This window comes from Eretmochelys imbricata, chromosome 7, assembly GCF_965152235.1.
Source record: "Eretmochelys imbricata isolate rEreImb1 chromosome 7, rEreImb1.hap1, whole genome shotgun sequence".
Lineage (NCBI taxonomy): Eukaryota > Metazoa > Chordata > Testudines > Cheloniidae > Eretmochelys > Eretmochelys imbricata.
In genome coordinates this window covers 54,890,757-54,917,713 of record NC_135578.1, presented here as the reverse complement: position 1 = coordinate 54,917,713, position 26,957 = coordinate 54,890,757, and the positions used below count along the sequence as shown (strand labels likewise).

Below are 26,957 nucleotides of genomic sequence, written 5' to 3'. Positions count from 1 at the left end.
ATGAGCTCCTCCCGGTTAAACAACAGAGCCGAGAGTCACTTTCGAGCCCAGGAGGAGCACGAGCTAGAGACCCTGGGGAAGAAAGCATGGGACAATCCAGTTTACAATGGCTCCCCCTCTGCCTCTCTGAAGATCCGAGCCATCTACAACCCCAAGGCCATTCTGGAGAACCCATACGAGAACATTGAGAAGCTGGGGGACTCCCTTCCCTACCAAGAAGAGAGGAAAAAGGCAGAGGATGTAAAGAAGAAACCCTTGCCCAGGTGCTGCTTCTATGTCTTCAAAGGCATCCGAGGTAAAACTTTGGGGTCTGGTTAGAATGTGTTTATAAACCCATGTGAAGAGCAGCCCTGGAAGCTGAGAGCCATAGAGCAGCTGTATAACATGGAAAGCTGCACATAGCCATACTGAGCACTCCTAGTCTAACGTGCTCTGTCTGAGGTCAGGCAATAAATCTGTGTCAGCTCCAGGGACAGAACCCAGGAGTCCTGATCCCATGCTCCCTGCCTTATCTCTGAGGTGTAGCCATTGTCCCCATTTTACAGATGGGGACACTGAGGTGCAGAAAGGCTAAGGGGCTTGCTTGAGGTCACAGCCTAGAATAGAACCTAGGTGTCCTGATTCCAAACCCCGACTCTAGGAATTAGACAATAAGCCCTCCCTAGATGTTTTTTATTCTGGAGGGGATAGTCGTGACCCCTATAGCAACACTTTCTATATATACATGTATATAAAACTGGAAGATGAAAAGCCACCACATTATTGGGCTGTGGGGATTAATCTATAGGGACTGAGCATAAGAGCTATATGTACATAGCTTTGCTAAAAGATAACTGAGGTGGGGGACACATAGGGAGAGGGGAATTGTTTAGGCTGGCACAAGGGGCTAGATGGAACAGTAAGGGGGCTAAAAGCAGGAAACACTCATTTAGGCTGCATCTTGGGGCAGCTCCCGGCAGTGGGATCTAGTCCATTTCTGAGTATCTCCCAACAGAAGGGGTGAAGCCCCATGGCTTGAGAAATTAAACACCAGGCTGGAGAATGCATTAAACTGTAGGGAAAATCCCTGCACTGGTGGCCAATGAACTGGCAACATAACCTAGCAGGGTTTTCCCCCCACTGTAAATTCTGTGGCGTTCTAATCACGGTTTCTAATATAACCCTTGTGCAAATGTACCCACTGTAACATATGGGTGTGTAAATCATAGATATGCAGGGCTGGACGGGACCTCAAGAGGTCGTCTAGTCTATTCCCTGCACTGAGGTAGGATTGAGTACGTCTAGAGCATCCCTGACAAGTGTTTGTCTAAACTGTTCTTGTCTAGACCAGCTGTATGATGTCTATAGGTTATATTATCAAAGATTTCTGGGCTGCCATTTAGAGCGAGATCCAACACCCATTGAGTCTTCCCACTGATTTTGATAGGAGTTGGATTGGGTCTCTAGAGCAATTGATGGCATCCCTCAATGGCGCTGGGATGTAGATCTCCCTTGGCCCAGTAGCACAACTGGAAACAGAGGCTGAGAGAGGAGGAATGTGCCTACAGGGGATGGTAGGCTAATGCATTATTTACTTTGTTTTATTCTGAGGTCTGCAGTCCCCACAGGACTCCTCCTTTGTTCGGGGTGCTGTGACATAATTACAGTGTGATGCTTGAAAACCAAGAGATCAATCATTCCAAAACACAAATCCCTTTCCAGATACAATCTCTGTGTAATGCTGATGTCAAAGAAATGAGAATGAAAACCCCTATGGTACCATCATGTCCTCCCCTCCCTCCCTGACTAATCCAGTACTGCCCCCTGTAGGCAAAGATTACCCATGTACAGAGCAGTACCCATCAGGATCTGATCCAAAGCCAGAGGAAATCAAAAGAAAACCTCCCATTGACTTCAGTGGGCTTTGGCTCAGTCCTTAATGTATAGTCTAGTAATGACATTTGACCTGCTGCTAGCCTTTTGCATCCTCACAGTACTTGCAGATACTAATTTAATTAATTTTCACTGCACCTTATACATGGATCAGAGTAACAGCCGTGTTAGTCTGTATTCGCAAAAAGAAAAGGAGTCCTTGTGGCACCTTAGAGACTAACCAATTTATTTGAGCATAAGCTTTCGTGAGCTACAGCTCACTTCATCTGATGCACAGTCTCTAAGGTGCCACAAGTACTCCTTTTGTTTTTGCTTATACATGGAGAAACTGCTTATAATGCAGGGCTCGCCTGGTCTTGAGTCTCCTTCCATCCTGTCCCCCGGGAGGAAGCTGATGATGTGAAGAGCAATTTAAATTTTTTTATTAAAGCTAATGTTTAAAAAATTATATAATCCACAGGTTGGGAAAAGAGTGTGTGTACATCTGGGAATAGTGCTTAGATTAGCCACAGATACAAAGTTAGTTTTTAAAAGTCATATGATACATAAAGCACATAATCAGCAATAACCCAAATTTAGGTGACTAGATTTAACAATGCAGTTTAGATATTAGAATCTAACTACTCAGGTACATCACTCAAGAAAAGTTGTACAGGGATTTGGTTGTGGAAAGCAAAATATATCAATGAGTGGCAGTTGTCCTGCAATAATTGAGAATTAGGTTGGTTGTCTATTTAGAAAATACAATACACGGGAAAACAAAGTCCTGATAGAACTCAGTCCCCAACACAGCCATCTCAGCAGCTTTCCAGTCGGCAGAAGTGTCCAGAGGAGAGCCAGGCAGTGGGACAGGCCAGGTAGTGGGTGCATCTGGGGAAAGGCGTGTTTTCTAAGCCGTAGGTTAAAGTTGGGACTTGGCTTGGATGGCTTTAAAACTCGGGAAGAGTCCATGTCCTTGAAGAAGCTGTCCCCATCAGTGCAAACATCGTCTGGGAAGGAGTTCTGCTACATGGGTTTGTTCCATAGAGGGAGGATGGGCTAGTGGTTTGGGGGCCAACCTGGGATTTTTGAGATCCTGTTTGAATTCCAGGTTCTCCGATGGCCTTCCTGAGTGACTCGGGCAAGCCACATTGCCTCTCCAGGCCTTAGTTCCCCATCTGCAAGGTTAGGAGGGTGGCTCTGCCCACCAGGAAGGGGGAGGATTGTGAGGTGCTTAGACACTGTGCTAATAGGAGCCTTGGGTAGGTAGATCCCTGGGGATAGGAGCTGAGCCAGTCTCCAAATCCTAGCTCTTTGATTGCACTGGGGATCATGCTCATCTTTGTCTTGACATTTCTTTTTATGGGCCATATCCTCAGCTGATGTAAATCAGTGTTGTTGCAATGACTTCAGTGCCAATTGACCCCTACTGAGGAGCTTGTCCTCTTTATTTCCCCACCTCTGCCACTCTTTCCTTAATAATCCTCTGTCTCTTCTCCCTTGTTTCCCACTGCCCCACAATTTGGCAGACTCCTGGGGGATCTCTTAGCTGACAAACAGGCACAGTGTTATTGACCTTCTCCACCCAAACACGCACCGGAACATACGTCATCCTGCCTGGGAGTTAGCTCAGCTTTTCCCCATTGAGGGCCCGTGGCGTGGGTTCTCCTTGCAGCTGCTGTGTCCTGTGCGCCCAGAACCCAGTGTTGGGTTGGTTGGTGGTGGTGTTTGCAGATGTATTGTGCTTGCTGAAAGGGGAGCTTTAGCGAAAGAATTACTGAGCAGTGCACAACCTGCTCTGGGATGCAGGGGAGACAAGATCCCCAGCCGGTCTGAATCAAAGTAGCTCCAGTGAAGTCAATGGAGAAGTCCCAATTTACATCAGCTGAGGATCTGGCCCATTGACTGAATGGGTTTTGGGGGGAGATGAGTAGCAGGCTTTTGGGATCCTTTCTCTTCTACCCTGTTCTTAAGCCCCATGGCCTGTGCCCCAGCCTGTGTTTGAAGGCGTGGCCACAGCTCCACACTGGACCCCTCAGGACAGATGCGTCATTGACTAGGGTCTGGTCTCTTGAGAGCAGTGCAAAGTGCTTCCATTCCCTGCTCTCCAAGGATGAGGCAGCCCGCTGGCTTCTCCTGAACACTCATACTGCAACAGGTCCATTTTCCGTCACACCATCCCTTTCTGCTGAAGTCATTACACTTCACAGAACCATAGAGGTTTTGCCAAAATTTCATTCTGGGAGGGGAAAAGGGAGCAGGATGGGAGAATTTGGACAGTGCTGAAATGTCATGTTTTGATGCTTTCAAAGTGAAACATTTTGATTTTACAGTTTGCAGAGAACTTTCGCTTCAATTTTTGTAATGGGTACATTGTAGCCTACACGTTTTAAAAGGCGACATCAAACCGGAACATTTTGATCAATTCAAAACAGTTTTTTTCCTGGGAATTTGAGGGTTTGTTCCTAATTGCAACAAAGACAAATGTCAAAATCTCAATCTTTCGGGAAACAAGGTATTCATGTCCTCGCAGCTCTACTTGCTCCTGTTATTAACATTACCTGTAGCAATCCTTTCACCTCTGGCATCCAAAGATTTCAAAGCACTTGATAATCATTGATTCACTTTCCTGTGAAGCCGCTAAGGGAGACATATGTACTGACACTTGGAAAGCGATCCAGAGCCCTCCATGGCAACTTGGGAGCTATCTCAGAGGAAAGACCAACCCTGTAGTCCTTATTCCAGCCCACACTGGTTTGAGGGGATGTTTAGCTTGAGTTAGGATGGAGCAAACCCCATGTCCTGTGCACAGGAGCCTGTTGCGGGTTGCCAGAGCAGATTGAAATGCCCCAGCTGACCCTATTGCACTTCTTCACATGTGCACAGAACATTAGGGCAGCAAGCAAAGGCCTGGTGGTGAGATGAGGCCCCATCTGCGTGGTGGAGAGCCAGCCCTTTAACCCTTTACTGCCTGGTGGTGTTTGTTGATTGTTACAGTAGGGCTTAGTGGCCTCACTGTGCTAGGTGCTGTACAAACACAGAAGGTATCCCAGCTCGAGGAGATATACCCATGTTAGCGCAGTGAAAACAGAGTATGGCCACTGCGGTCCCAGTGGCCAGCTGCCCCGAGTACATGCCTATGGTCTCAGATGGGATTGTACTTGGATCAGCTAGCCTGTCCCGTCACTCATGCCGCTGCAGCTACACCCTGTTTTTAGGGCGCTAGTTCCATCAGAGCTAGCACAGGGAAATTCCAGCTTGAGGAGACGTATGCTCCCAGCTCGCAGCATAGACATACCATTAGAAAGAGCCAGTACCTGCTCTGAAGAGCTTGCAGTCTAAATAGACGAGACAGGCACAGGGAGTATTGTCCCTATTTCAGAGATGGGAAACTGAGGCACAGAGTGACTTGGTCAAGGTCACACAGAGAGTTTAGGGCATAGCCAGGAATTGAACCCCAATCTCTTGAATCCCTCTCCAGTGCCTTAAGCGCATAACCGCTTTTCCTCCTTGTGGCTGAGCTGTTCCTCACATCCAGGGTTTTGTTTGACCTGGTAGAGCTGTGAAATTTTGCTCCAGATGTAGATTTGGCTTCCACTCCCTCCTCCACCCCCCATAGCTCAGGGGCGTTTGCATGCAGGGTTTTGATGTGAAACCCATCTCTGGCTTGGAGACACCTCAAGACACGCGAACGCACAGTTGGCCTCAAAGTGCATGTGACCCAGTGAGGCAAACAGCAAACTGTCCGGGCTGCTGCTCTGAAAGGCAGAGACCGGCATGTGATGATGCAGAGCAGAATGCTTTCCACTCTGCTCAGCGGCCGTGAACAGCAGGGAGCGAGTGCATGGCACTGCACCACGTTGGCACACTCCAGCCCGAATGCCCATCCTCTTTCTGTCAGAGAGCACTCAGGATATTCAGGCTTTGATCAGGCGGAGCTGTGCCCATCTCTCTGCCCCAGGTGTGTACAAGGGCTGGGACCATATGAAAGGAGCGAGAACCATTGAGATTGCTGATGTGGATTAAGCCGCTCAGCTTTCAAGTGGAAGTTTAGACATGTGTGGGTGAAAGTTTGAGTGATCACACAAAGGGCCCATTAGAGAGAGAATGAGCAAGTGCTTTAATGGACTCAGGCAGTTCATTAGCTGTGCGCTGTCAGGGTCCTTGGAGGAAAAAGCTCTATTCGTCCTGATCAAGCATTAGGCAATGCTCAGTGAGCTGCTTCCACCATGTCAAGTGCACAGGGGCTCAAGACACAGAATTAGCTCCTTGGGGCCAGCTCCTCCAGGGTGTAAATTGCATTGAAGTCAATCGAGCCACATCAGCTGGCACCCGTGGAGGAGCTGGGCCTCGATTTCCTGCAGCCCCAGGGTTTGGGGTCAAGGTGTTTGATTCAAGATCATCTCCTCCAGGGGCTCCTCCGGGTTTGTGCATTGCCCAGGCCCAGAGATTTTGGGTGTCATCAGAGAGACGCAGTAAGGCCCGTGCTGACCCTGGATGCAGTTCAGCTAGGGAAGTCCTGCCTGGATGGCCAGTGTCATCACGTGGACATGTGAGGCTGCCTGTCAGGTGCCCCCTTCCCACCCTGCCAGGCACTTGCTTTTCCATACAGAGACCTGGCAGGACCAGCGTCCCACTGAGCTGCCACCACTCAGACTGACGGGGCTTGGTCTGCCTCCTGCCAACCCCCCATCTATGGGCTGGCCATCACACAGGGAGAATATTCTCCTGCGGCCTTTGCGGAGCCCTGATGGGGAGGGCAGGGGACAGAGAAGGAGGCTAGAGGCAGGAGGGAGGGACTGACGGGGCCTGATGGAGACAGGGAGAAGCACTGAGGAGCTCAGTTGAGAGGGCAGGGGAGTGGTGTTGTGCAGACTGATGGTGCAGATGGGGACACGATTACCAGCAGGGAAGAGAGGGTGACTGACTAGACGTGTCCCGCTGGATCAGGGCTGAGGCGTGCTGTCAGCATGGGATGGACAAGCTTGTCAGATGGCCCCACTTGGGTTGTCAACAGTAGGGCCTCAATGAGGCCCCTTCAGCATGAAAAGCATGAGTCTCCACCACGTGAGCTAAAGGAACAACCCCCTTCAGCTGGCACATCAGTAGATTCTTATCCTCTTATATGGACCAGCTACTAGATGAGCACAAAGACCCAGGGTCTGCTGGGATCAGTGACACTTTCACCGCCCTGCCTGTACCACATCACTTTATTCAGTGGGGCTGTAATGCCAACAGTTTCCAAGGGCCTTTCTATGGGCATTGAGCAGCTAACTCCTCTGACAATCTTGCCCTAAATTCACCTGATGCTGCTTTATGCTTAACAGGCCTCTGGGGGACAACTCTGACTGAGAATACTGCTGAAGACCGAGAGCTGTATGTAAAGACCACGCTGCGAGAGCTGCTGGTTTATGTCATCTTCTTGGTGGATATCTGCCTACGTGAGTAGCTGTCCAGATGGCTCAAGGGTGGGTCTGTCTGTGTGTGTAACTCTGTTTGGGAGGGTTTATGTTTTGGACATCTTGGCTCTAATTTATGGGATGTTTAATATCTTGTATGTGCACCTAGAGCTCTGGAGGGCACATTCTTAACTAAATCAGTAAAATATCGACATCATGTAACGGTAGAGAGAAAAATACCTAATTTATTTCACAGCTGGCCAATGCCAGATCTTGGTAATCTTTAAAACAGCTTGGAATTTTTTCATCAAAATGGTCAGCATACAAATGTTCTTGTGCGTTGACCTTTTACAGGTTTTTTTTTTTTTTGGTTGGGGAGGGGGAGAGAGAAACATTTTTGGCTTTCAAAAAACTGTTCAATTTTTGAAAAAAATCCTCACAGTTTGGGGGTTTCGCAATTCAGTTTTTCGCTGACACAAAAGTTCATAGGAAATTTTGGGGGGAAATCAAGAAAAAATTTACCCGGGGGAGAGGAGAGGGCATTTTTGACTAGCTCTAGTGGTGATTCTCTAAGCTCCCATGGCACCATCCATCCAGCGGTCCCAACGGCCTCTGCAGACAATTACCTAACCCTCACCAAGTTCCCTGCATGGGCGTTAAGTACCACCAGACAAAGTCATAGGTGTTGGTAAGTAGTTAAGGGGTCTGAGTTTCAGAAGGGCTGAGACCCACATCTCCAGGTGGCTTTTGCAGGAGCAGCAGTTGCACAGGACCTCTGAAAATGATGGCCTAAGTGCCGTGTCTGAGTTCAGATGGCAAATTGAGGGCAGAGAACCCAGGAATCCTGGTGGCCACTGTCCCATTCTAACAACTGCAGTGCATTCACTGATTCTTCTTTCTGGGATTGTCAGAGAAGCAAACCCCCAGCTGGCTCCTGAGAGAAGCACATATCACGAAGGAATCCTGCACAAGATGAGCCGAAGGGTATTTATTCACTTCAGAGTTGCCCAGGCTCTTACCCAGGTGTCTCCCATAACTCCCATCCACACGCAAAACCCTCACACCCGACTTTGGTGGTGCTTGCAGCCAGGGCCGCCCAGAGGATTCAGGGGGCCTGGAGTCTTCGGTGGCGGGTCCTTCACTCCGGGTGTGTTTGGCGGCACTGAAGGACCCGTCGCCGAAGTGCAGCTGAAAACTCTTGTGGGGGCCCCTGCGGGGCCTGGGACCTGGGGCAAATTGCCCCACTTGCACCCCCCCTCCTCCCCGGATGGCCCTGCTTGCAGCCTGAGCTATCTGCCCAGCCAGGGCTATTAGCTAAAACCTGAGTGAGGCTTTCATGTGGGCTGGAAACCCGCCCACTTCACAGTGTGGACACAGGCTAAACCATTGCAATGCTGATTAGTCCTTCCTTCAGCGCCTTCCCGCAATTCCCTCCATCTAGCCAGAAGGACCAAGAAGTTCTCCCACAACTCACTGGGAAAGAATCAGAGCAGCTCAGAAAACTGCAGCATAAGAAGCTATGGAGTGTGCCGATGACACACCCAGGGAAGCACAACCCCCATGAGGACACAGAGTCTCGGGTATGGCTTTGCGGCGTGACTGCTCACACCCAGGTGCCACTCGCCCAAGAAGACATACCCTGAGTGAAGGGGGCACTCAGTATCTCAGACATCAGCACAAGGCCTCTGCACTAGGTGACTTGACATCTGCTGCTTTTAAGCCATGCTTCCCAGACCTCAGTGCAAGCTCTGGCCATTAACCTCTAACAAGCCACTGGGGATTTGCACAAGAGCCCCTCCTCAGATTTGTGCCAGGAAGCTCTGTAAGGGCAAAGGACAAATGCAAACAGCCAGGTCTCGAAGCTTCCTGGAATCTGAGCCACATTGTTCAAACCCACGCAGGGAGCTGATGTTTCCCCTTTAAATCTCAAAGGGTCACGTGGGAAGGGTGGTTAGGATGATAACGGGAATGGCAGCTCACATTGTCCTCGGGAGTGGATTTAATGCAGCTCTGTACCGAATACTAATGTACTTTGTGTGGGCAGAACAATTGCTGTTTGCTTTGGGAAGGTTCATTGTTATCTCAAAGGAGCACCTGTGGCATTGCATGGTGCAGTGGATTATATTTCATGCACCCCATGGCAGAACAGATACATAAAGGTACCAAACGGGGTGGTTATCGCTCAGGCACAGGGGGATGGCATCCCAATCAGTCTTCCAGTGTGACTGAGACACGCACCTATTCTGAGTCATGCAGAAGTCTGTTTTTGAACATTGGTTGCTTTTTTAGGAAGCCCTTTCATTGGGGGACAGGTTTTACGATTTGCAGTATTTGATTCTTTGCCTGGGAGAGAAGTGTGCGTGTGTCGTTTGTGTTAGATCCCACTCAAAGGTCTGGATCCTTGTTGGGTGAAAACTAATCTAAAGCTTCCCACCAAGGGAAGTCCCTTGAAGTCTTCAAATCCAGGCTGGATGCCTCTCTAGCCAAGCATAAGTTCTTGGGCTCAATACAGGGGAAATGGGGTGAAATTCTCTGACCTGGGATATGCAGGAGGTCAGACTAGATGATCGAACAGCCTTGGAATCTATGCACTTATGACTCCTAGGACTTGAACGATGGCTATGCCCAGCAAAATGCCTGTGTAAGACAGTGGATGAGTAAGCAGAAAGAAACAGAGCTGTAATCGGCAAGGTTTCTTCATCAACGTATAACCACCATCAGCTTAGTCATCACCAGGGATTAAACCCTGGCTCCTCAAAAAGCTTAGACCATGAGCCTCTGCAGCGGATGCTAAATGTCTAAGCCACTTGGGTGCATATGTAACCCTAAGGAGTAAGGAGTCCCATTGACTTCCTGGGTCAGAGGGTGGAGCAGGTCCCTGGAGCAAGGCCAGGGGAGCTGGAAAGGAATGGTGACTGTGTCCCATTTCCTTTTCCAGGCTGCCCCTTATTCGGGGTGAGCTGTAAAGTGTCAGTCCTGCCCACACAGCAGATAGGTTGGCTGCTGCTGTTTTCAAGCATTGTCACCCTTTACAAGTTTAGGTGCTTCTGTATGGTAAAAAGGAGGCCCTTTTAAACCTGTCCATCTGGGGTGCTTGCATACAACCTGCTGCTCTAGAGAAGCCCAGTAAGTCAAGCCACTGCTGCTCTGAAATGAATTTCATCCCCAGTGAGAGAGGCCTCTCTGAATTCAGAAATATATTTGCTGAGGACTTTGGAGAGTCCCTGAGCATCACATTTTTCTCTTCCTTCTGCATTCTCTCCTCTTTCCTCCCAAACTCACCTCTACTAAGGTAGAGCTGATATTAATGTTAGTCTCTAATATTTATGTGCAAGGGAACCATCCCCCTCTCTCCTGTTTTCTCCTAGTGACTTATGGAATGACCAGTACAAATGCCTATTACTACACCAAAGTGATGTCCAACCTCTTCCTGCATACCCCTTCAGACAGCGGGGTCTCCTTCCAGTCCATCGGTAGCATGGCTGAGTTCTGGGGGGTGAGTACAACCAAGTATGGTCCCCAGGTTCTGAGAAAGGGAAATTTTCCCACACTGATGCCATGTAATCCATTTCTGTGCTGGCCCATGTCCCTCTGGGCAGTGTGTGGTTGCTCCATTTGCTTCTGCCTGTTGATTGACTTCTGTGACTGTCCATGTTAGTTCACTTCCTGTGTGAACAGTAGAAATTTCACTGTCATTTGCACACATAAAATTCACCAGCCATTTCTAGCTATTTGAGCACAGGAATTATTCCCACTACTGTGTGGCCTCGAGGCCCTGAGATGAGAGCCCCATTGCGGTAGGCACTGTACAGACACATGGTGAAACAGTCCCTGCCTCAAAGAACTTGCAACCAAAATAGAGAAGACAGACAAAAGATGGGAGAAAGGAAGTGCTATTATCCCCATTTTACAGATGGGGAACTGAGATGCAGAGAAGCTAAGTGACTTGTCCAAGGTCCCACAGGAAGTCTATAGCGGAGCTGGGAATTGGACCTAGAGCTTCTGCATCTTTCTCCAGTGCTTTAACAAGAAGCAGGTTCTGATTTATGTGTGATAACCACATGCCTAACCAGCTTGAAAATCAGGCCCTGGCTCTCAGCCTAGCTAGACAGCTGAGGGAATTTGATTGCAAGTCCCTGTAGCTTTCATCAGAATAACAAATAATGATGGAACAGGTGCATAGGATCCATCGGATTTCTGCTAAAGAACAAGCTGAGAAATGATATGGCACAAGCAGTGTGAATGCTGGTGAGACACCACAACCTCTTGTGCTGATCAGACACCTAGAAATAGCTTGTAACGAGTTGCCTTTGTCTGTCTCTGCCATTTAAAAGCCTACCATGAGCTAAGGATCTGCCTTTCCCCCACTGCACCTGGGCATTGGTTCACCATTTTCCATCCTATCCTCCCCTTTTCCAAAGGCATCCCCCTTCTATCTAACCATGATACAGCTGATACCACCCCACTATTTAGCAATACGGGGAGGGCAAGGGCATCATGAGAAGCTGACACCTGGTTGTGACCCCCAGGAGAAGACCCCTGCCCAGGAGCATCCCATTGGGTGGTTGCCTTGAGCCAGATGTCTGATTCCTCTTCTTTTGCAGTATGCCCAAGGCCCATTGCTGGATAGCTTGTACTGGACCAAATGGTACAACAATGAGTCACTAGCTCACAGCACCCAGTCCTACATCTACTATGAGAATCTGCTGCTCGGTGTCCCACGTCTGCGCCAGCTGAAGGTGAAGAACAACTCGTGCGTGGTGCATGACAACTTTAAGGAGGACATTTCAGGCTGCTATGATGTGTACTCTGAGGACAAGGAGGAAAGAGTCCCCTTCGGGCTCATCAATGGAACCGCGTAAGTGCACCCCTCCGACCAAACTCCTTTGCATTGGAAAATCTTTGATTGACTTTTGCCGGCACTTTGGCCAACTTTTGCTAAAATACCATGTGAAAGGCTAGTCCCATGGGCAACAGGATGTTGGGGGTGAGAATCCCATGTAGGCCTGCAGAGTTCTTTCCCTCTGACTCCCACTGGCAGCGAGACCAGGTGGGTCCTGTTGGCTCCAGACCAAGGATATTAAGAAAGCTTCGGTGTCTCTCTGAGGCTGGAGCAGAAGAGGTTCCTGCTGGGAAAAACCCTAGGAACCTCCATGCTCAGGAGAAAACTTAGGTTGAGACTCTTGTATTTGTAGTTTAAGTTGATGAAGACACCGTCCTGAAAGAGAATATTTTTGGACCAGATGCAGTGAGGGCACAAAACCCACTACTTCCCCTATAATATCTGTGACCCATGAGAAAGAACCAAGTCCCATAGGTCTTGATAGCCTGTTCTCAGCCCAACCCCAGATGTTAGGATCATTCAGTTAAGAACTGGGACTTCTGGATGCTTATCTGAGCTGAACCAAACCTGCAAAACGTTTTGAAGTTCACCTGCTATTAGACTGTATGATTTCCTCACCCTTGGTTCGTATTAGGATACTGTTGTGGAGTTGCCGTGTTATAGTCCTAGAATATTGAGATGTGATCATTTTGATTAACACTGTACGTGACTAGGTCAGTAAGGTGAACTTGCTGTATACTGGGTTATGACACTTGTCTGTCTGAATGCACTGTTCTATCTTAAGACAGTGGGAGAAACAAGCAGGGAAGCCACACAATGGACCCTGGTAAGCAACCTCTGAGCAAACACTTGCAGGGTAATTACAAGACAGAGGGGGAAACTATTAGTTTTGGGGATTCTATATCCTGTCTCCAGCAAGTTGCAAGGCTTGTTCTGCCAGTGCTGGGATTAGCAGGTCAGTGAGCCAGACACAGTTAAAAAAGTAACTTGGTCTTTGGGAAGCAGGGTGATCAAAAGGACTTGACCATTTTTTTTAAAGAAAACTCTCCGTGAAGGGGAGGAGTCGGGGGAGAACTGGTTTGTAAGTTACAGGAAGAGACTGTCACGCACATCTGAACAGTCTTGGGTGGCTCTGCTGGAAGCTTAGATCTGCCAAGGTCCCCATGTGGAAGACGAATAGATCCCTGGTATGCTAGACACATGCATTGTCTGTTCATTGTTTTCAGGTCTGTTCTCTCTCTAATGCTGTAGTTCTACCTAAATCATACTTTGCTTTAAAGAAGGCTGCCTGGTCATAGGGCAGCACCACTGTCATTGCTGCTGGAGGGAACAGAATGGCAGGCGCTGAAGGTAAATCAGGCCTGCTGCCTAATCGAGGGTGATCACAGGGGGCTGTGGCCTGGGCCCAGTCTGAGAGTGGAAGACTCACATGATTCCACCCTGAGAAAGGTGACAGGTAAAGGCCAGCCGGGGTCAGCGGCGTGACTAGTCCTGGGACGGCCAATGCCTTGTAGCAGTGGCTGTGATTGGGGGTCCCTGTTGTGTTAGGTGCCAGATAGCAACACAATGCAAGACAGCCCCAGCCCTGAAGAGCTTGCAGTCTAAACACTCCAGTGTGGCAAAGGACAGGAGGAGAAGTGGTTTGCCCCAGGCCACCCAGTGGGACAGCTGGTCCCCTGAGTTCTAACTCTGTGCACTAGCCATTGAGTCATGTTGCCTCTCAAGGGTTGCTTGTGGATTTCCCTGTGTAGGTGGAGGTACCATTCTGAGGAAGAACTGGGCGGCTCATCCCACTGGGGTCGACTAACCAGCTATAGTGGGGGAGGATATTACATAGACCTCAAGCTGACCCGGGAGGAGAGTGCGGAAGCCCTGCAGGTCCTGAAGGAGAAGCTGTGGCTGGACCGGGGCACCCGGGTGGTCTTCATTGACTTCTCAGTGTATAACGCAAACATCAACCTGTTCTGTGTGCTGAGGTAGGTGGAGAGCTGTGGAGACCCTTTCATCCTCAATCCCATCGCGTAGCACTGAAAATATGACATCCACACCCTGCCCTGCCTAGGTGCCTTTAATCCAAGGTTCTCCAACCACTTTACCACATTAATAAATTCAGCCCCTGTGCCCCACTGGCGGGTAGGCTCTTATCGTCCTCCAAGCCTGCAGCAGAGACCTTGAGTGACTTGCCCTAGGTCATATAATGAGCTAAAGGCTGGGTTGGGGAGAGAACCCAGGACTCCTGGCTCCCAGTCCTCTCTAATCAGAAGGGACGGAGGAGGCATGAGTTCTGACTTTCGAGGGGGGGTCACATCTCCTTCCCTGAGCCCCTTCGCCTTTGGTGCCAGCTACTGCCATGATTCAAGCACTATAAAGACCTGCAGTAGATCACTGGGTGTACGATGAACTGAGCTCAATCTCTTCCTGGTGGCTGTGTCCAGGGCAGACAGAATTATGGGTCCCTAAAGTAACTATTGCCTAAGGGGAAGTATCATTTAGCTGGTAGCAAAGCACTGCTAGGAAAGTGCACGCTGGCCAGCAAGAAGTAAACAGTCCGTTATACAGATGAAAATTGGACACAAGCCAAATAAACTCCTGTTACATTCTCGTCCAGTCTCCCCAGGAGATCCTTCACCTGCCCAGATCCCACTCCCTCCAATGGGCCAGCAGTGTCTCGTTTTATCAGATTGGGGCCCCACTGTGCTAGGTGCTGTATGCATCCCTCGTGAGAGGCAGTGCCTGGGAGCAGTGGGAGCTGCTGCGTGTGGAGCCACTTTGAAAGTCTGGTCCCACCCAGGCTAGGGACTCAGGCCCAGGTCTTCATAGGTGTTTAGGGACCAAGCACCCATTGAAATCAATGGGACCAGGCCCCTAAATACGTTTGAGGATCTGAGTGTCAGTATTATTGGTAGCTGCCACGCGGTTAATAAGGAGCCTTTATCTGACCACCATAACCACCAGCATTTCATTGGTCCCTGGTTCCCTTCTCCATGTGCACTGAGGCAGCGGAGATGAGTGAAAAAGCCAATATGTGTGCCTGACTCTCCCACACCCATGGGTTGGCAGGTGCATCAGAAGGAGGGGATGAGCCCAGTGCATTTCAAGAACATACAACAGTCTCATGGTCATTCTGGTTTCCTTCTCCCCTTCCAGGTTAGTAGTTGAATTTCCAGCCACCGGTGGTGCAATCCCCTCCTGGCAAATCCGCACGGTGAAGCTCATCCGATACGTTAGCACCTGGGACTTCTTCATTGTGGCCTGCGAGATCATCTTCTGTGTCTTCATCTTCTACTACGTGGTGGAGGAGATTCTGGAGCTGCGCATCCACAGGCTCCAGTACTTCACCAGTGTCTGGAACATCCTGGATGTGGTGGTCATACTGGTGAGCAGGGGTGGAGGAGGGGCAAAGATGGAAAAGCAAAAGGAAAGTTAAGAGCAGGGGAACTAGCCCAGACAAAACAAGAACTGGCCCAGACCTCTGCCCTAATCTCAGACTGAACCACTAGAAGGAGACAATCGCATGCACTAAGGCTGTGACTTTCAATAGCAGTTAGGTGCCTTTGCAGATCTCCTCCTTGAGCACGTGCATGGCTGGGTGAGGGGCTAAGCCAGTGTGTTCCTACCACCTCCCTGTATTGCCAGTGCCTCCAGCGGAATAGCCCCATGGACTGATATCAAGAAGTTCTCTGACATTTTTAGCCCCAGTCCCCAGTGAACCTGGAGGTCCAGCGGTAATGCAGGCTGTTTCCTCTTGTCAGCTGTCCATTGTTGCCATTGTGTTCCACATCTTTCGCACCATCGAGGTGAACAGGCTGATGGGAGAGCTGCTGAGGCACCCTGACATCTATGCAGACTTTGAGTTCCTGGCTTTCTGGCAGACCCAGTACAACAACATGAACGCAGTCAATCTGTTCTTCGCCTGGATCAAGGTACCGCATGGGCTCCTGTGAGAGATTCTGCCACCTGAACAGCACATGGGGAAAGAATCTAGCAGGCCACAGTTCAGGGGCTCTAATCTCCCCTCCCCTGGTGTGGACAGAGAGGAACAAATGCAGGTGGTAATGGGGCAGGCTAAAGGAGAGGAATATCTCTGCCTCGGGTCCCACTCTCTGCATGGAAGCCCTGCACACCACGGGGTCTGTGCTCCGGAGAGATGGGGTGCTGGGAGCTGTGGCATAGAAAAGGGGAAGTTACGGTGTTGAGCACCATGTAATTTTATCCCAACTATAGAAAAAAATCCACCAATGTGGAAATGTTTAATTCCAATTGTTTTGCAACGAAAGGTTTAGCTTCTCGATTCAAAATGACTTTTCCTTTTGAAATGTCCTTCAATTTTATTTTTGTAAAAAATTAAATGTTAAGACCCTCCCAGCCACCCCAAAAAATTCCCCACTCGAAATCTGCCCATTAGAAAAGCCAATTCCCACAGGTGGGGGCTGGATGGAGAAATCAGAGCCCAGGCGTCAGCCTTTCTCCTGGAAAGTTCTGCATCCACAGCCCTGGAAAGACAGGTCGTCTTATCTGCACAGCAGACAAGACGTGCAGTACGGGAATTTTCCACAAACAGCCCGACCCTGCCCTGCTAGGATCTGCTCTAGGACAAAAGGGAAGGCCAGTTTCCAGACCCACTCGATCTTGGCACCTCTGCTAACATTTTCACGGATGATAATTGGAGCCGATTTTTGTGGTGATTTTCCTGGCATGGACACACTAGGAGCTGGGCTGAGACAACCAGCTCCTTTCACATCAGTCCCCCAACAGCCATCGGCTGGTAATGACCATCGGTCAGTGCTGACCTTGCTGAATGACCATTTCAGACTCAGGCAGCGACATGCCTTTGGTACAAAGCCAACAGGTTGTACTCTGTATTCTATGCTTATCTGGCCCTCGTCGCTTCAGTCAGTAATGCATTTATCCTCACAACACCCCGGGGTGGTAGGGCAGGGCTACTATCCCCATTGCACAGATGGGGAAACTGAGGCACTGGGAGACTAAGTGTCTTGCCTAAGACTCACACAGGAAGTCTGTGGCAGGAACTGTACCCAGTCTCCCTTCTGGACACCCTAACCATTGGACCATCCTTCCTCTCTACCTTCTCTTCTGCCCTGCTGCATTGTTTCTTGCAGTGATACCATTAACTTGGTGTGTGCATGTATATGAGAGATGTCCATATCTTACCTTACCCCTGTCTTTTTCCCCCCTAGATATTCAAGTACATTAGCTTTAACAAAACAATGACCCAGCTTTCCTCCACGCTGGCTCGCTGTGCCAAGGACATCCTGGGTTTTGCCATCATGTTCTTCATTGTGTTCTTTGCCTACGCCCAGCTGGGCTACCTTCTCTTTGGGACACAAGTGGAAAACTTTAGCACCTTTATTAAATGCATGTAAGTGTGTTTCTCTCTCCTTTTCCCTTCCCCGCTCACTGTTTCCTGCCACCCTTCATTCTCCGGCATCAAGTGCAGTTCTTCTCTGTGAAGACACAGATGGGCAGTATCTTCTCACAGACTCGTCCCTGCGTGGGTTCAGAGTCACAGCTGCTCGTTTTAGTGAGACACCTCAGTTGTCACTGCATGTCAGTCCCTGCAGAGCCAACGCAGCTGTAGGAGAAGGAGCTGGCTCCTATTCCTTCTCATTCGTCGTCAACAGAATTATCAACTGCATTCCATTTAATAGACATGAAACTTTTTTTTTACCACCTTGAAAGGAAGCATTTTGGTGGCCCTGAACTGAAGTTGTTTGCAATTTTCAGTCTTTGGGAAATTTCATGATTTCAACTTTTCAGGGCAGAACAAAAACAGATTTAGAGATGTTAGACTCCCCCATGGAATGGAAATTCCATTTTCCAACCAGCTCTGGCTCTCCCCAGCCTTGCTGGCCCCAGTACATCCAAGCACGGTGGGTAAATTCTCCTCTAGATCCATACTGAGCTACTCAGCCCCAGCTCCAGGTGGTGTGCACTGAGCCTCCTGGCTGTGTGGGTTTTGTAGCAGGTGGGTCCTTACTTGCCTCTTGGCTACGTCGATTAGGGAAAGATTCGGGACTTGATCCAACGTCTGTGGAAAGACTCCCATTGACTTCAAAGGGCTATGGACGAAACCATTAATGAATGATCTAACTGCACTAGTTCAAATGAGGGATCCCTTTATTGTCCCCCTAGCAGGATGATCTGTGCTGCACATGACCTGCACAAGGGCAAATTCAGCTCAGTTACACCCAGGCAGCCATACTGCAGTCATGAGGCCGGGAGGGTGCAAGTGACAGCAGCCTGCAGCTCAGTGTGTGGGCAATCACCACAGGGATTAGGAAGGGAACTTGGCTTGGGGATTTGTTTGTGGGGTGGGGAGAGAAAGAGATACAGTGATCACAGAGCAAATCCCCTCCTCCTCACACCCCCTAAATAAAACGGGGAGGAGAAATCACTGATTCATGCTAGAGCTGGAAATCCAGGGGGTTACTCCCATTAAAATTACTCAGGAAATGAGGGAGGAAGTGGGATATTTCACTTATATTAGGAAAAACTAACCCCTCCGAATGGATTCCTTTGCATCCACCTTTTCTACATCCCTTCTTGCTGAGGCTCGAAGACTCCAATTCTGTGGCTTCTAGTTTAAAGCAAAAGTCACAGCTTTCACCTCTAGGGCTCCACTCCAAATCCAGTCCAGCCAGCGGCCTCTGCCAGCTGTGTCCATCTCACTGGACAGCTGCTCAGCCTGTGCAAAATGCGTTTGAGGGCCTCAGTTCCAAGTGGCCAAATGTCCACAGGAGAAAATCCCCCAACCAGATTTGCACTGAGCCCCGCTGGCTCCAGGGTGGGCTTGGCTAGCACGTGAGGTTGAATTGGAACATGACCTCAGTCATGTTAATTCACATGATGTTTGCAGTCAGTGTAGATGGAGATGTATCTAACATCATAGCAGCAGCTCACGGTTAGCTCCGGTTCCAGTCGGACTTACCCCGGAGCAGATGACATGATGCTAGACAGGATGGAATTGTAGGTGAGTCGTGTTACTTCACTTGACTCTTCAAGGTCCTGTTCTAACACTAATGTCTAGTGAAAAGCTTCCCTCTGTGGTTGAAATTGTAGACGGGTTTTTACACAGAGCCATGCCATGCTAGCCAAACACTGCTATGGACTCCCCCTTCAGGGGCGCATAGCAGAGTTTTATTCCACAGACCTCAAGGGAGAGGAAAACCTTGTCTGTAACTGTCAGGGACCCAGGGCTGCCTGGCTGTGGCTAGTGAAATTTCATCTGCATGTTGGATGGGGCCTCACTTGGCCTCTTGTCGGTTGCTTCAATAATCCCAGCTGTAGGAGACTGATCTGGATTGTCTTTTAGCTCACACATTATCCACAGCATTGCTAATCATATGCCTGTTGCAAAATCTCTGAGTCACAGCCTACAGCTCCGTTGCACCTTAACTGCTGTCACCTACACCCTTCTAATCCCATAATATTGTTCCTAGAGGCATGAGAACTACACACAATCACCATGGCTGAAATTTTCAAGGCCGGCTATGGGAAAACAGTGGGAGGCAGTGTTGCCTGGTGGAAGAGGCACTGGACTGGGGCTTGGGAGACCTGGGTTCTATTCCTGGCTCTGCTACTGGCCTGCTGGGTGACACTGGGCAGGTCATGTCCCTGGCTTGTGCCTCAGTTTCCCCATCTGTAAAATAGGGGTAATGATACCAACCTCCTTTGTAAATCACTTTGAGATCTCATGCTTTTCAGCTGCAGATCAGAGCTATTATTATATGTATGTAAATCCATCAGACAGATTTGACAATCTCAGGCCAATCGTAGCGCTCCATTCGCCATGCTGATCAACGCAGTGTGGGCACCTCCTGCGAAACAAGACTCAACTCAACCACTAACATGTTGGCAGAACAAATGGTTTGCTCAGCTCTCGCTAGCACTGTAGACCCATCTTATGCAGAAATCTAAAGGCAGGAAATGCATGGACAGCCAATGTGATGGAAGGTGCGCAGGTAAATACGTTTCATGGGCTCAGCCCTGTGAAAATGGCCAGTGAGTCGTCTTGAAGTGTATGACTCTCTAATACGTGTCAAGCTGTGTTGCCGATACACTGCAGGCGCAGTGCTGACCTCGGGCTCTTTCCGTTCCTAGTTTCACCCAATTTCGGATCATACTTGGCGACTTTGACTACAATGCCATTGACAACGCCAACAGGGTGCTGGGGCCCATTTACTTCGTCACCTATGTCTTCTTCGTTTTCTTTGTGCTGCTGGTAAGCAAAAGGGGCTAATCTGCCTGCAATGATTATTATTGTTCCGTGCATTGCAGCAGTGCAGACCAGGCTGAGGTCAGAGCCCTGTTGGGCTAGGTGCTGGACAGACACACAGAAGGAGTCAGACAAGCACATTATTAACCTGCCCATTTTGCACATGGGGAACTGGAGCCCAGGGAGATTCAGGCCCAGATCCACGAAGGGACTTGGGTATTGCCAAGGTGACATGGAATCCATGAACCCTGGGCTGGGTGTCTAGGCTCCCTGTGCAAGGCCAGGGGGAGAGATCCCTTCTCCTCAGCAGGTAGAGGGGGAATTGAACCAGGGTCTCTCACATGCCCTAACCACTGAGTGAAAGGTGCTAAGGGAGGCTGCCAGCTCCTTGGCTCCCCAGACATTGTGTGGCATTAGGCATGCTCAGAGCATGCCTATCGGATTGGACCCCAAAGGTGAGATTGGCAAGAGTGCACTTATCTTCACCTGGCCTGAGGCTCACGCTGGGGCCTGGGCGTAAGAAGGGCACCCAGGCGCCTGCCTGCGCCAGCGGTGTGCACACCCAGAGGCAGAAACGTAGGCACCAGCAAGGCTGGGTGGCAGCTAAGTTGGGGGTTCGTGCGTCGCAGGGCTGGGATGTCTACGTTTTTGTGGATTTGGGCCCAAGGCCACAGAGGGAATCCTGCAGAGCCTGGAATTGAATCTGGATGTCCTGGATCCTAATCCAGTGCCATAAGCACAAGCCCCCCCTTCCTCCCTAGAGAGCACTGTGCTGGTCTATGGTCACCGTCCCCTCGCCCCGGGCCCTGTGTTTTCAGTGGGAGCATCACCGGGTGTGAACGGCTCTGTTTGTCTGATCCCTGCTGACAGATACTGTGCTGAGCAGCAGTGTTGCTGTCTGACTACAGAAAGTCACTTACAAACTGCTCCTTCTGACCTCCCCACCCCAAACGCTGCCACCGCCCCGGGGCCATAAGGGAGGAATAGAACTGGTGCGGGCAGGCCAGATGGCTCAGTCTGCTTCAGCTAGTTTCTCCTTTCTCTAGAACATGTTCCTGGCCATCATCAATGACACCTACTCAGAAGTCAAGGAGGAGCTTTCAAACCAGAAGAATGAGCTGCAGCTCTCAGACATCCTGAAGCAGGTTGTATAGAGCCCCATCACCCCCAGCTCGCTTTGTCCTAACACACCAGAGAGCGAATGCGAATCCACAGGTCCCAAATTCACATGAAATGTACCAGAGAGGGGCCTCCGCCAAGCCTCTAGATCCATCCCAGGGGGAAGGAGGAGTTCCACATCTGGAGCCAAACATGGCTGGCCCTGTTGGCCAAACTCCCAACATCCCTGAACTTTTGGGGTCTTTGAGAGCTGGGTCTGCGTTTTGTGGCTTGAGCCTCTCTCTCCCTCCAGATTCCCAAATTCCCAAGCAATAGCTGCCACCAGTGCTGATCTCTCTCCTCTGTAGCATGCTCATGGCCACACCCTGAAATTTACAGCACATTTGTTTCGTTCCAAAGGAAAGGTGGTTTTCTTCCACCCAAGTGAAAGAGAAGCTTGGCAGAGGAAACAGGGACTGTAGGAAGGGGCCAGGGGAAACTTATTCCTCAGACAAAGGCAGGCATGTGCGCTCCAAAACCACCTTCCCTCCAGTGCCCAACTGCAGTCAAAGTGCTTCCAGATAGCCTTGAGGTGATGCCCTCTGATCAGATCCAGGGGAGGGGGCAGACTCCAGACAGCTGATGTGAGCAGGACTCTCCTCTGGGGGCAAATTCTGAGGTCTTATTCAGATTCCACCTGGGCAGAACTCCCTCCCCCCCACCCCATTGGAATCAATGAAGTGGTGCCCCTTTCTGCCTATGCGGTGTCTGCACTGGGCAGGCACCCTGTGAGTGATCACAGTCAAGACTCTGACTTGGATGACAGCGCATCAGCAGCCGCAGCTCTCCCAGCCGAATCAGATGGAAGCCTCCCCTAGCTGAGGCTGTAGGAGGTGCGGGGAGTCTGCCCTGGCTGGAGCTCTGTGTTAAGCAGTGATGCTCCTGGCTTGGGAAGGAAGGTGGCTCAGTCAGTGAAGAAAGTCTTGCGTACACGCAAGACTAACATATCCCAGTGTTACCTGTATCATCTGGCACCTGTGCAGTGTTTCATGGCTATCTCTGCTTTGCTTCTGTCTGCCCTGCATCTCCATTAAACCTCCATGTGCATCTCTGACCCCAGGGCTATCACAAGACGCTGATGAGGCTGAAGCTGAAGAAAGAGCGGATTTCGGACGTTCAGAAGGCTCTCCAGAATGGGACAAAGGAGCTAGAGTTTGAGGATTTTAAGAACAGTTTGAAAGAGTAAGTTAGTCAGTTCAAGGGCCCCAATTTCCCAGAATGACTCTGCTTCGCTCTTTGTGAGCGGCCCCCAACGTTCATTACATTTCTGCTGCAATGCGCAGACATGAGGTCTTTCTAAACCCTAGTCATTTAAGGGCTAGATCCCTGTCCAGTGTAAATCAGCATGGCTCCATTGCTGTCACTGGAGCTGCACCAATTCAGACTGGCCACGGATCCAGCCCTACATGCCAGGCAATGGAGAGTGATACCTCCAGAAGCGAGCAGGGCTGTGCTGTGGTGCATGGGCCAGCTCTGTATCTGAGAGATGACTGGGTTGTGTCTGTGTCCTGTGCCTTTCCATGCGGAGGAGTATGCCTCTCAGGAGTGGGGTGAGGTGGTGGAAGGCAGCTGCCTCATTGTATGTCAGTTCAGATGCAGAACGTTATAAAGGGTGGTACCATCTCTTTCACATGGGCTCTTTACATTTGTCCTTTCTTTGTTGTTTTCCTTAATGTGTAGGAAATCTAGGCAGAGAGCTACCTATTGCATCTTTTATGTACAGGAAAGTACATAACAGCTTTCACATGAGCCCATATCCACTACCACTTCCCCTTGCGCCTCAGCCAGCATGGCAGCAAATTCCAGCTTGCCATGTTGCTTTTCAGTGTCCTCCATATGAACCATCTCAACCTGATCTGCTCAACCTTCTAGCCACCTTTTACCCCCACCCACTCACCTTGCTTCTCCAGCCTCGGCTTTCCCTGACTTTCCACACTAGGTGAAAGAACAGTGCGTTGCCTTGATCTGTCCCTCCTGTCTGGAGTTCACTCTGCTACCCCCATTAGCTATTACCTCACTATCTCCCTTCAGTCTAGGTTAATTGATTAATTTAGATTCTAAGACCTTCAGCCTGCTACCCATGAAGCAGTTATCCACTTTTGGGCACTGGAAAAGTCCAACATTAAATTCTCACCAGCAAACCCTTCCTTTCCCCCTCCATTTAAAGCTGTATAATAAATGGGATTTTCCTGTCATTCTCATTCCTGTTTAGCTGACTTTGGGTTGTGGCTCTCATTTGAGTTGTGCAAATAATGGATTTTTCGGCTCACAGGTGGTTCTGAAAAACTGGAGCAGGGGATTGTTTTGGGTGGACCCAAAGCTTCAAATTTTTGAGCAAATCAGAAGGTTGAAGAAAATTTGGCTTGGATTTCACATTTTTACATTTTTTAAAAAAACCTATACAATTGAAAATCTTCACAACAGTCATTTTGACCCTAAAAAATCAAGAAGTTTCATCTGGAAAATGTCAAAACAAAACACTGCAACTTTTTCAGACTTTTTTCCCCACCACAATTTGGCAAAACAGACATGAATTCTCGAAACGTTTTGGGTGTTGTCAAATCTGTGGCTTTTTGCCAAATATAAAAAAGTTCCTGCCATAAAATGTCACCCAGCTCTGGTTCTTCTAACCTGCATTTAACCACAACGCGCTGCTCTTATCCCAAGGCAGGTACCTCAGTGGCACTCCCTGGTTTAGAATCTAGTAACATACTGAACTGCTCTGTCTTGTATCTTCTTGGATCCATTCCCTTTGTCTCCTGTCTTAGGCTGGGTCATGCCGAGCATGAGATCACAGCGGCCTTTTCCAGATTTGACAAAGATGGTAACCAGATCCTTGATGAAGAGGAACAGAAGCGAATGAGGCATGACCTAGAGGAGAAAAGGGTAAAGGATGGGGGTATGGGCTGAGAAGAGAACCCTTTTTTGACACAGTTCAATCTCCAAAATTCCTTGCGTCTGATCCTGGGGCAGGCATATAAAATAAGTGGGTGCCGTGTCTGGATTCTGCATACACCGCAAGGGAAGATGACTTTTTGACAGCCTGTGTCGTTATGTATTAAATATACCTTGGTAAGTCTACAATCCAGCTTTCTGTGTCTGTGTCTCTCTTTGTCTTCTAGGTTGCTTTGAATGCAGAGATTGAAAACTTGGGGAAATCCTACGGTGATAACAACCTGGATGAGAATTTGACCCTTGTGGATGCAAAGAACAATCACATCAATAAGTCCACCAGGGTGTCTGAGGAAGAATTCCAAATGTGGGTCACTGCTGGTGCTAGTCCAGCGTCTGAAAGCACAGGGCTTGGTTTCCTGCTGCCCTGCCCCCTCATGGAGCCACATCCACCTGTGCCTCACGGGTGTGAAATCTTTTTCCAGCATCCCCTGGTCATGCTGTTCCCCCACCGCGCAAAGCAAGGCCACGCCGCGTCTGGCCCCTTTTGTGATGGAGTTCACTTATTTTGTGAACGCCTTGCTGGGAAATTTCCTGGCATGTGTCTGCATTAATCTCTCCAGATGCTGCTGCAAGGGGGGGGTCATGCTACAGACCCAGGTTAGAGGGTGGAATGGGCACCCTCAGCCCGTGGAACCAGAAGGATTTGTATAGGAGTGACCCTGATTTACACAAGCTGAGGATCTGGCCCTTATTCTCCGGGTGTGAGGATGTGGGCAGGGCAGAACTGTTTCTCCCAAAGAGGGAGCACAGACTAGGGCTTAACGCACAGCACGGGAAGTCCGGAGATCCTGGTTCTGCCACAGTAGGCAGGATCCTGAGCCAGGCATGTAGGGCCATACTGAGACAGAGGTTGGAGCAAGACAAGGCGGCTCTGGGAGGCTCACCTAACCATGTGGGGTAATAGCTTGGCCCCATCCACATTACCTGGCCAATGGTTACCTGCCTGGGACATAATTTGTCTTAAGCATGATCACTAACCACAACTGAAAGCATAGCCACGGACCCAGAGCCTCAGCTGGTATAAATCAGCAGAGCTTCATTGACTGGGCTGAAGCTCTGCCAGCTGACAGCTGTGGGGGGATCTGGCCGGGCTCTGTATGTTCTCTGCTGCTGACCCTGTCCTGTGTCATAGGGGAAGGTTCACAAGGGCTCGTGCTCTTTTCCACAGCCTCCTGCGACGGGTCCTGCAGCTGGAGCACTCCATTGGCAGCATTGTGTCCAAGATCGACTCAGTGGTGAGCAAGCTGGAGATGCTGGAGAGAAACAAACTGCAGAGGAAAGACCTGGTGGGCAAGCTGCTCGACAACATCAGCAAGGTCAGTTGTCCTCGGACAGACACCCCAGCCAGCTCCCCTGCAAGCAGGCCGTGTCCCCGTCCGACTGGCCTGAGGGTCTCTCCCTGCCTCAATGCATTGGGTCAATTAGCGGCTTGTTTTCCAAGCCCTGCTCCTATAGGAGTGCTCAGCGCTTTGAAAGAACAAGCCCTTTGCGTTAAGGGTTGATGTGACACCAAACCTCTTGCCTGCAGGGTCCCAACCCTAATGCCCAGACCACATCCACTAGTGGCACCTGGCCCATTAATTATCACCTGTGCACAGACCTCTCTCTCCTGCAGAGCACTTTCAGATCCACTGCCAAACCCACAAAGGACTCTCAGAATGGCCATGTGAACACATGGGAATGCTGGGAATGCTCCAGTGAATAGACATTTGCCTGAGCATTCCCTTGGAAATGTGCATTTGCAAGACATTCTTGCAAGCAGCATTTTGCAGAAAGGAATTGCACACCTTTAAACAAGACTCTGATAAGGCTAATCGGGGCAAGCCCTTGGTGGCCCATGGAAAGTATATAGGGCTTGGAGAGGAGACCCCAATGAAAGCGCGCAGCCCAAGCAGCGCATGGCCCTGGTTCTCTCCATCGCCACAGTTGGAGCCTTTGGTAGTGTTCATGGTAAATTGTTGACAGTGCAAATGTCCATTTCTTCCCCTCGATAACAGGAGGAACAGCCCAGCCAGGAAGAACTGCTCCAGCGGAACCTAGACCCGCTGGTGAAGGAAAACCAAGAAGGCTGGGAGACAAAGCACATGCTGGGAAGCAACCTCAATGGGAGCTCTCCCCAAAATGGTAACAGCATCTACCCAAACCTGCCCAAGTCGGGGTTACCAGGCTCTCAGGTGCCCAAGAACACCTGGCCTCAGTCTAACGTGCACTTCTGACACCCATCAGAATGCTCCCATCCCACCTTGGATCCCAGGGCACTAAGTCAGTCTCAGCTGATTCCCCGTTGTTAGACTAGCCACTAAGAAGACAGACTGTACCAAAGATGTCTGTCTCAGCTGATGCAGTGCAGAATCATGGATGTTATTGTTTTTTATTTGCCAAGTTGTGTAACACCATAGATCTAGAACTCCAGGTTCAAACACCTCTGAGCTTCAAGGAAGCGTTCAGACCTGGATCCAGACTGTGCTGCTGGCTCCTATATCTCTAAATGGGTTGAACTTGTCCTGTCCCCCAC

General features: G+C 49.8%; 1 protein-coding gene across 2 annotated transcripts; it reads left to right on the top strand.

Moving 5' to 3' along the window:
• On the top strand, nucleotides 1–26,658 carry PKD2L1 (polycystin 2 like 1, transient receptor potential cation channel). Of its 2 annotated transcripts, none has more exons than XM_077821911.1 (15): nucleotides 1–295; nucleotides 7,179–7,292; nucleotides 10,619–10,746; nucleotides 11,855–12,108; nucleotides 13,845–14,069; nucleotides 15,241–15,469; nucleotides 15,846–16,016; nucleotides 17,292–17,473; nucleotides 20,215–20,335; nucleotides 21,376–21,474; nucleotides 22,548–22,669; nucleotides 24,256–24,373; nucleotides 24,610–24,746; nucleotides 25,611–25,758; nucleotides 26,440–26,658. In XM_077821911.1, exons 1-15 carry the CDS (start codon nucleotides 1–3, stop codon nucleotides 26,656–26,658), a joined length of 2,562 nt encoding a protein of 853 aa, XP_077678037.1. The 2 variants fall into 2 exon arrangements, with proteins under 2 accessions (XP_077678037.1, XP_077678036.1); XM_077821910.1 differs by having other exon boundaries at nucleotides 24,610–24,845.
• Nucleotides 26,659–26,957: the final 299 nt, after the last annotated feature.

Bases quoted from the DNA above. Each gene is read 5' to 3' on its own strand.
- PKD2L1 (XM_077821910.1), top strand. From the start codon at position 1: ATGAGCTCCTCCCGGTTAAACAACAGAGCCGAGAGTCACTTTCGAGCC. The intron at 12,109-13,844 runs GTAAGTGCACCC...TTCCCTGTGTAG, and splicing joins GGGCTCATCAATGGAACCGC to GTGGAGGTACCATTCTGAGG. The intron at 24,374-24,609 runs GTAAAGGATGGG...TTTGTCTTCTAG, and splicing joins ATGACCTAGAGGAGAAAAGG to GTTGCTTTGAATGCAGAGAT.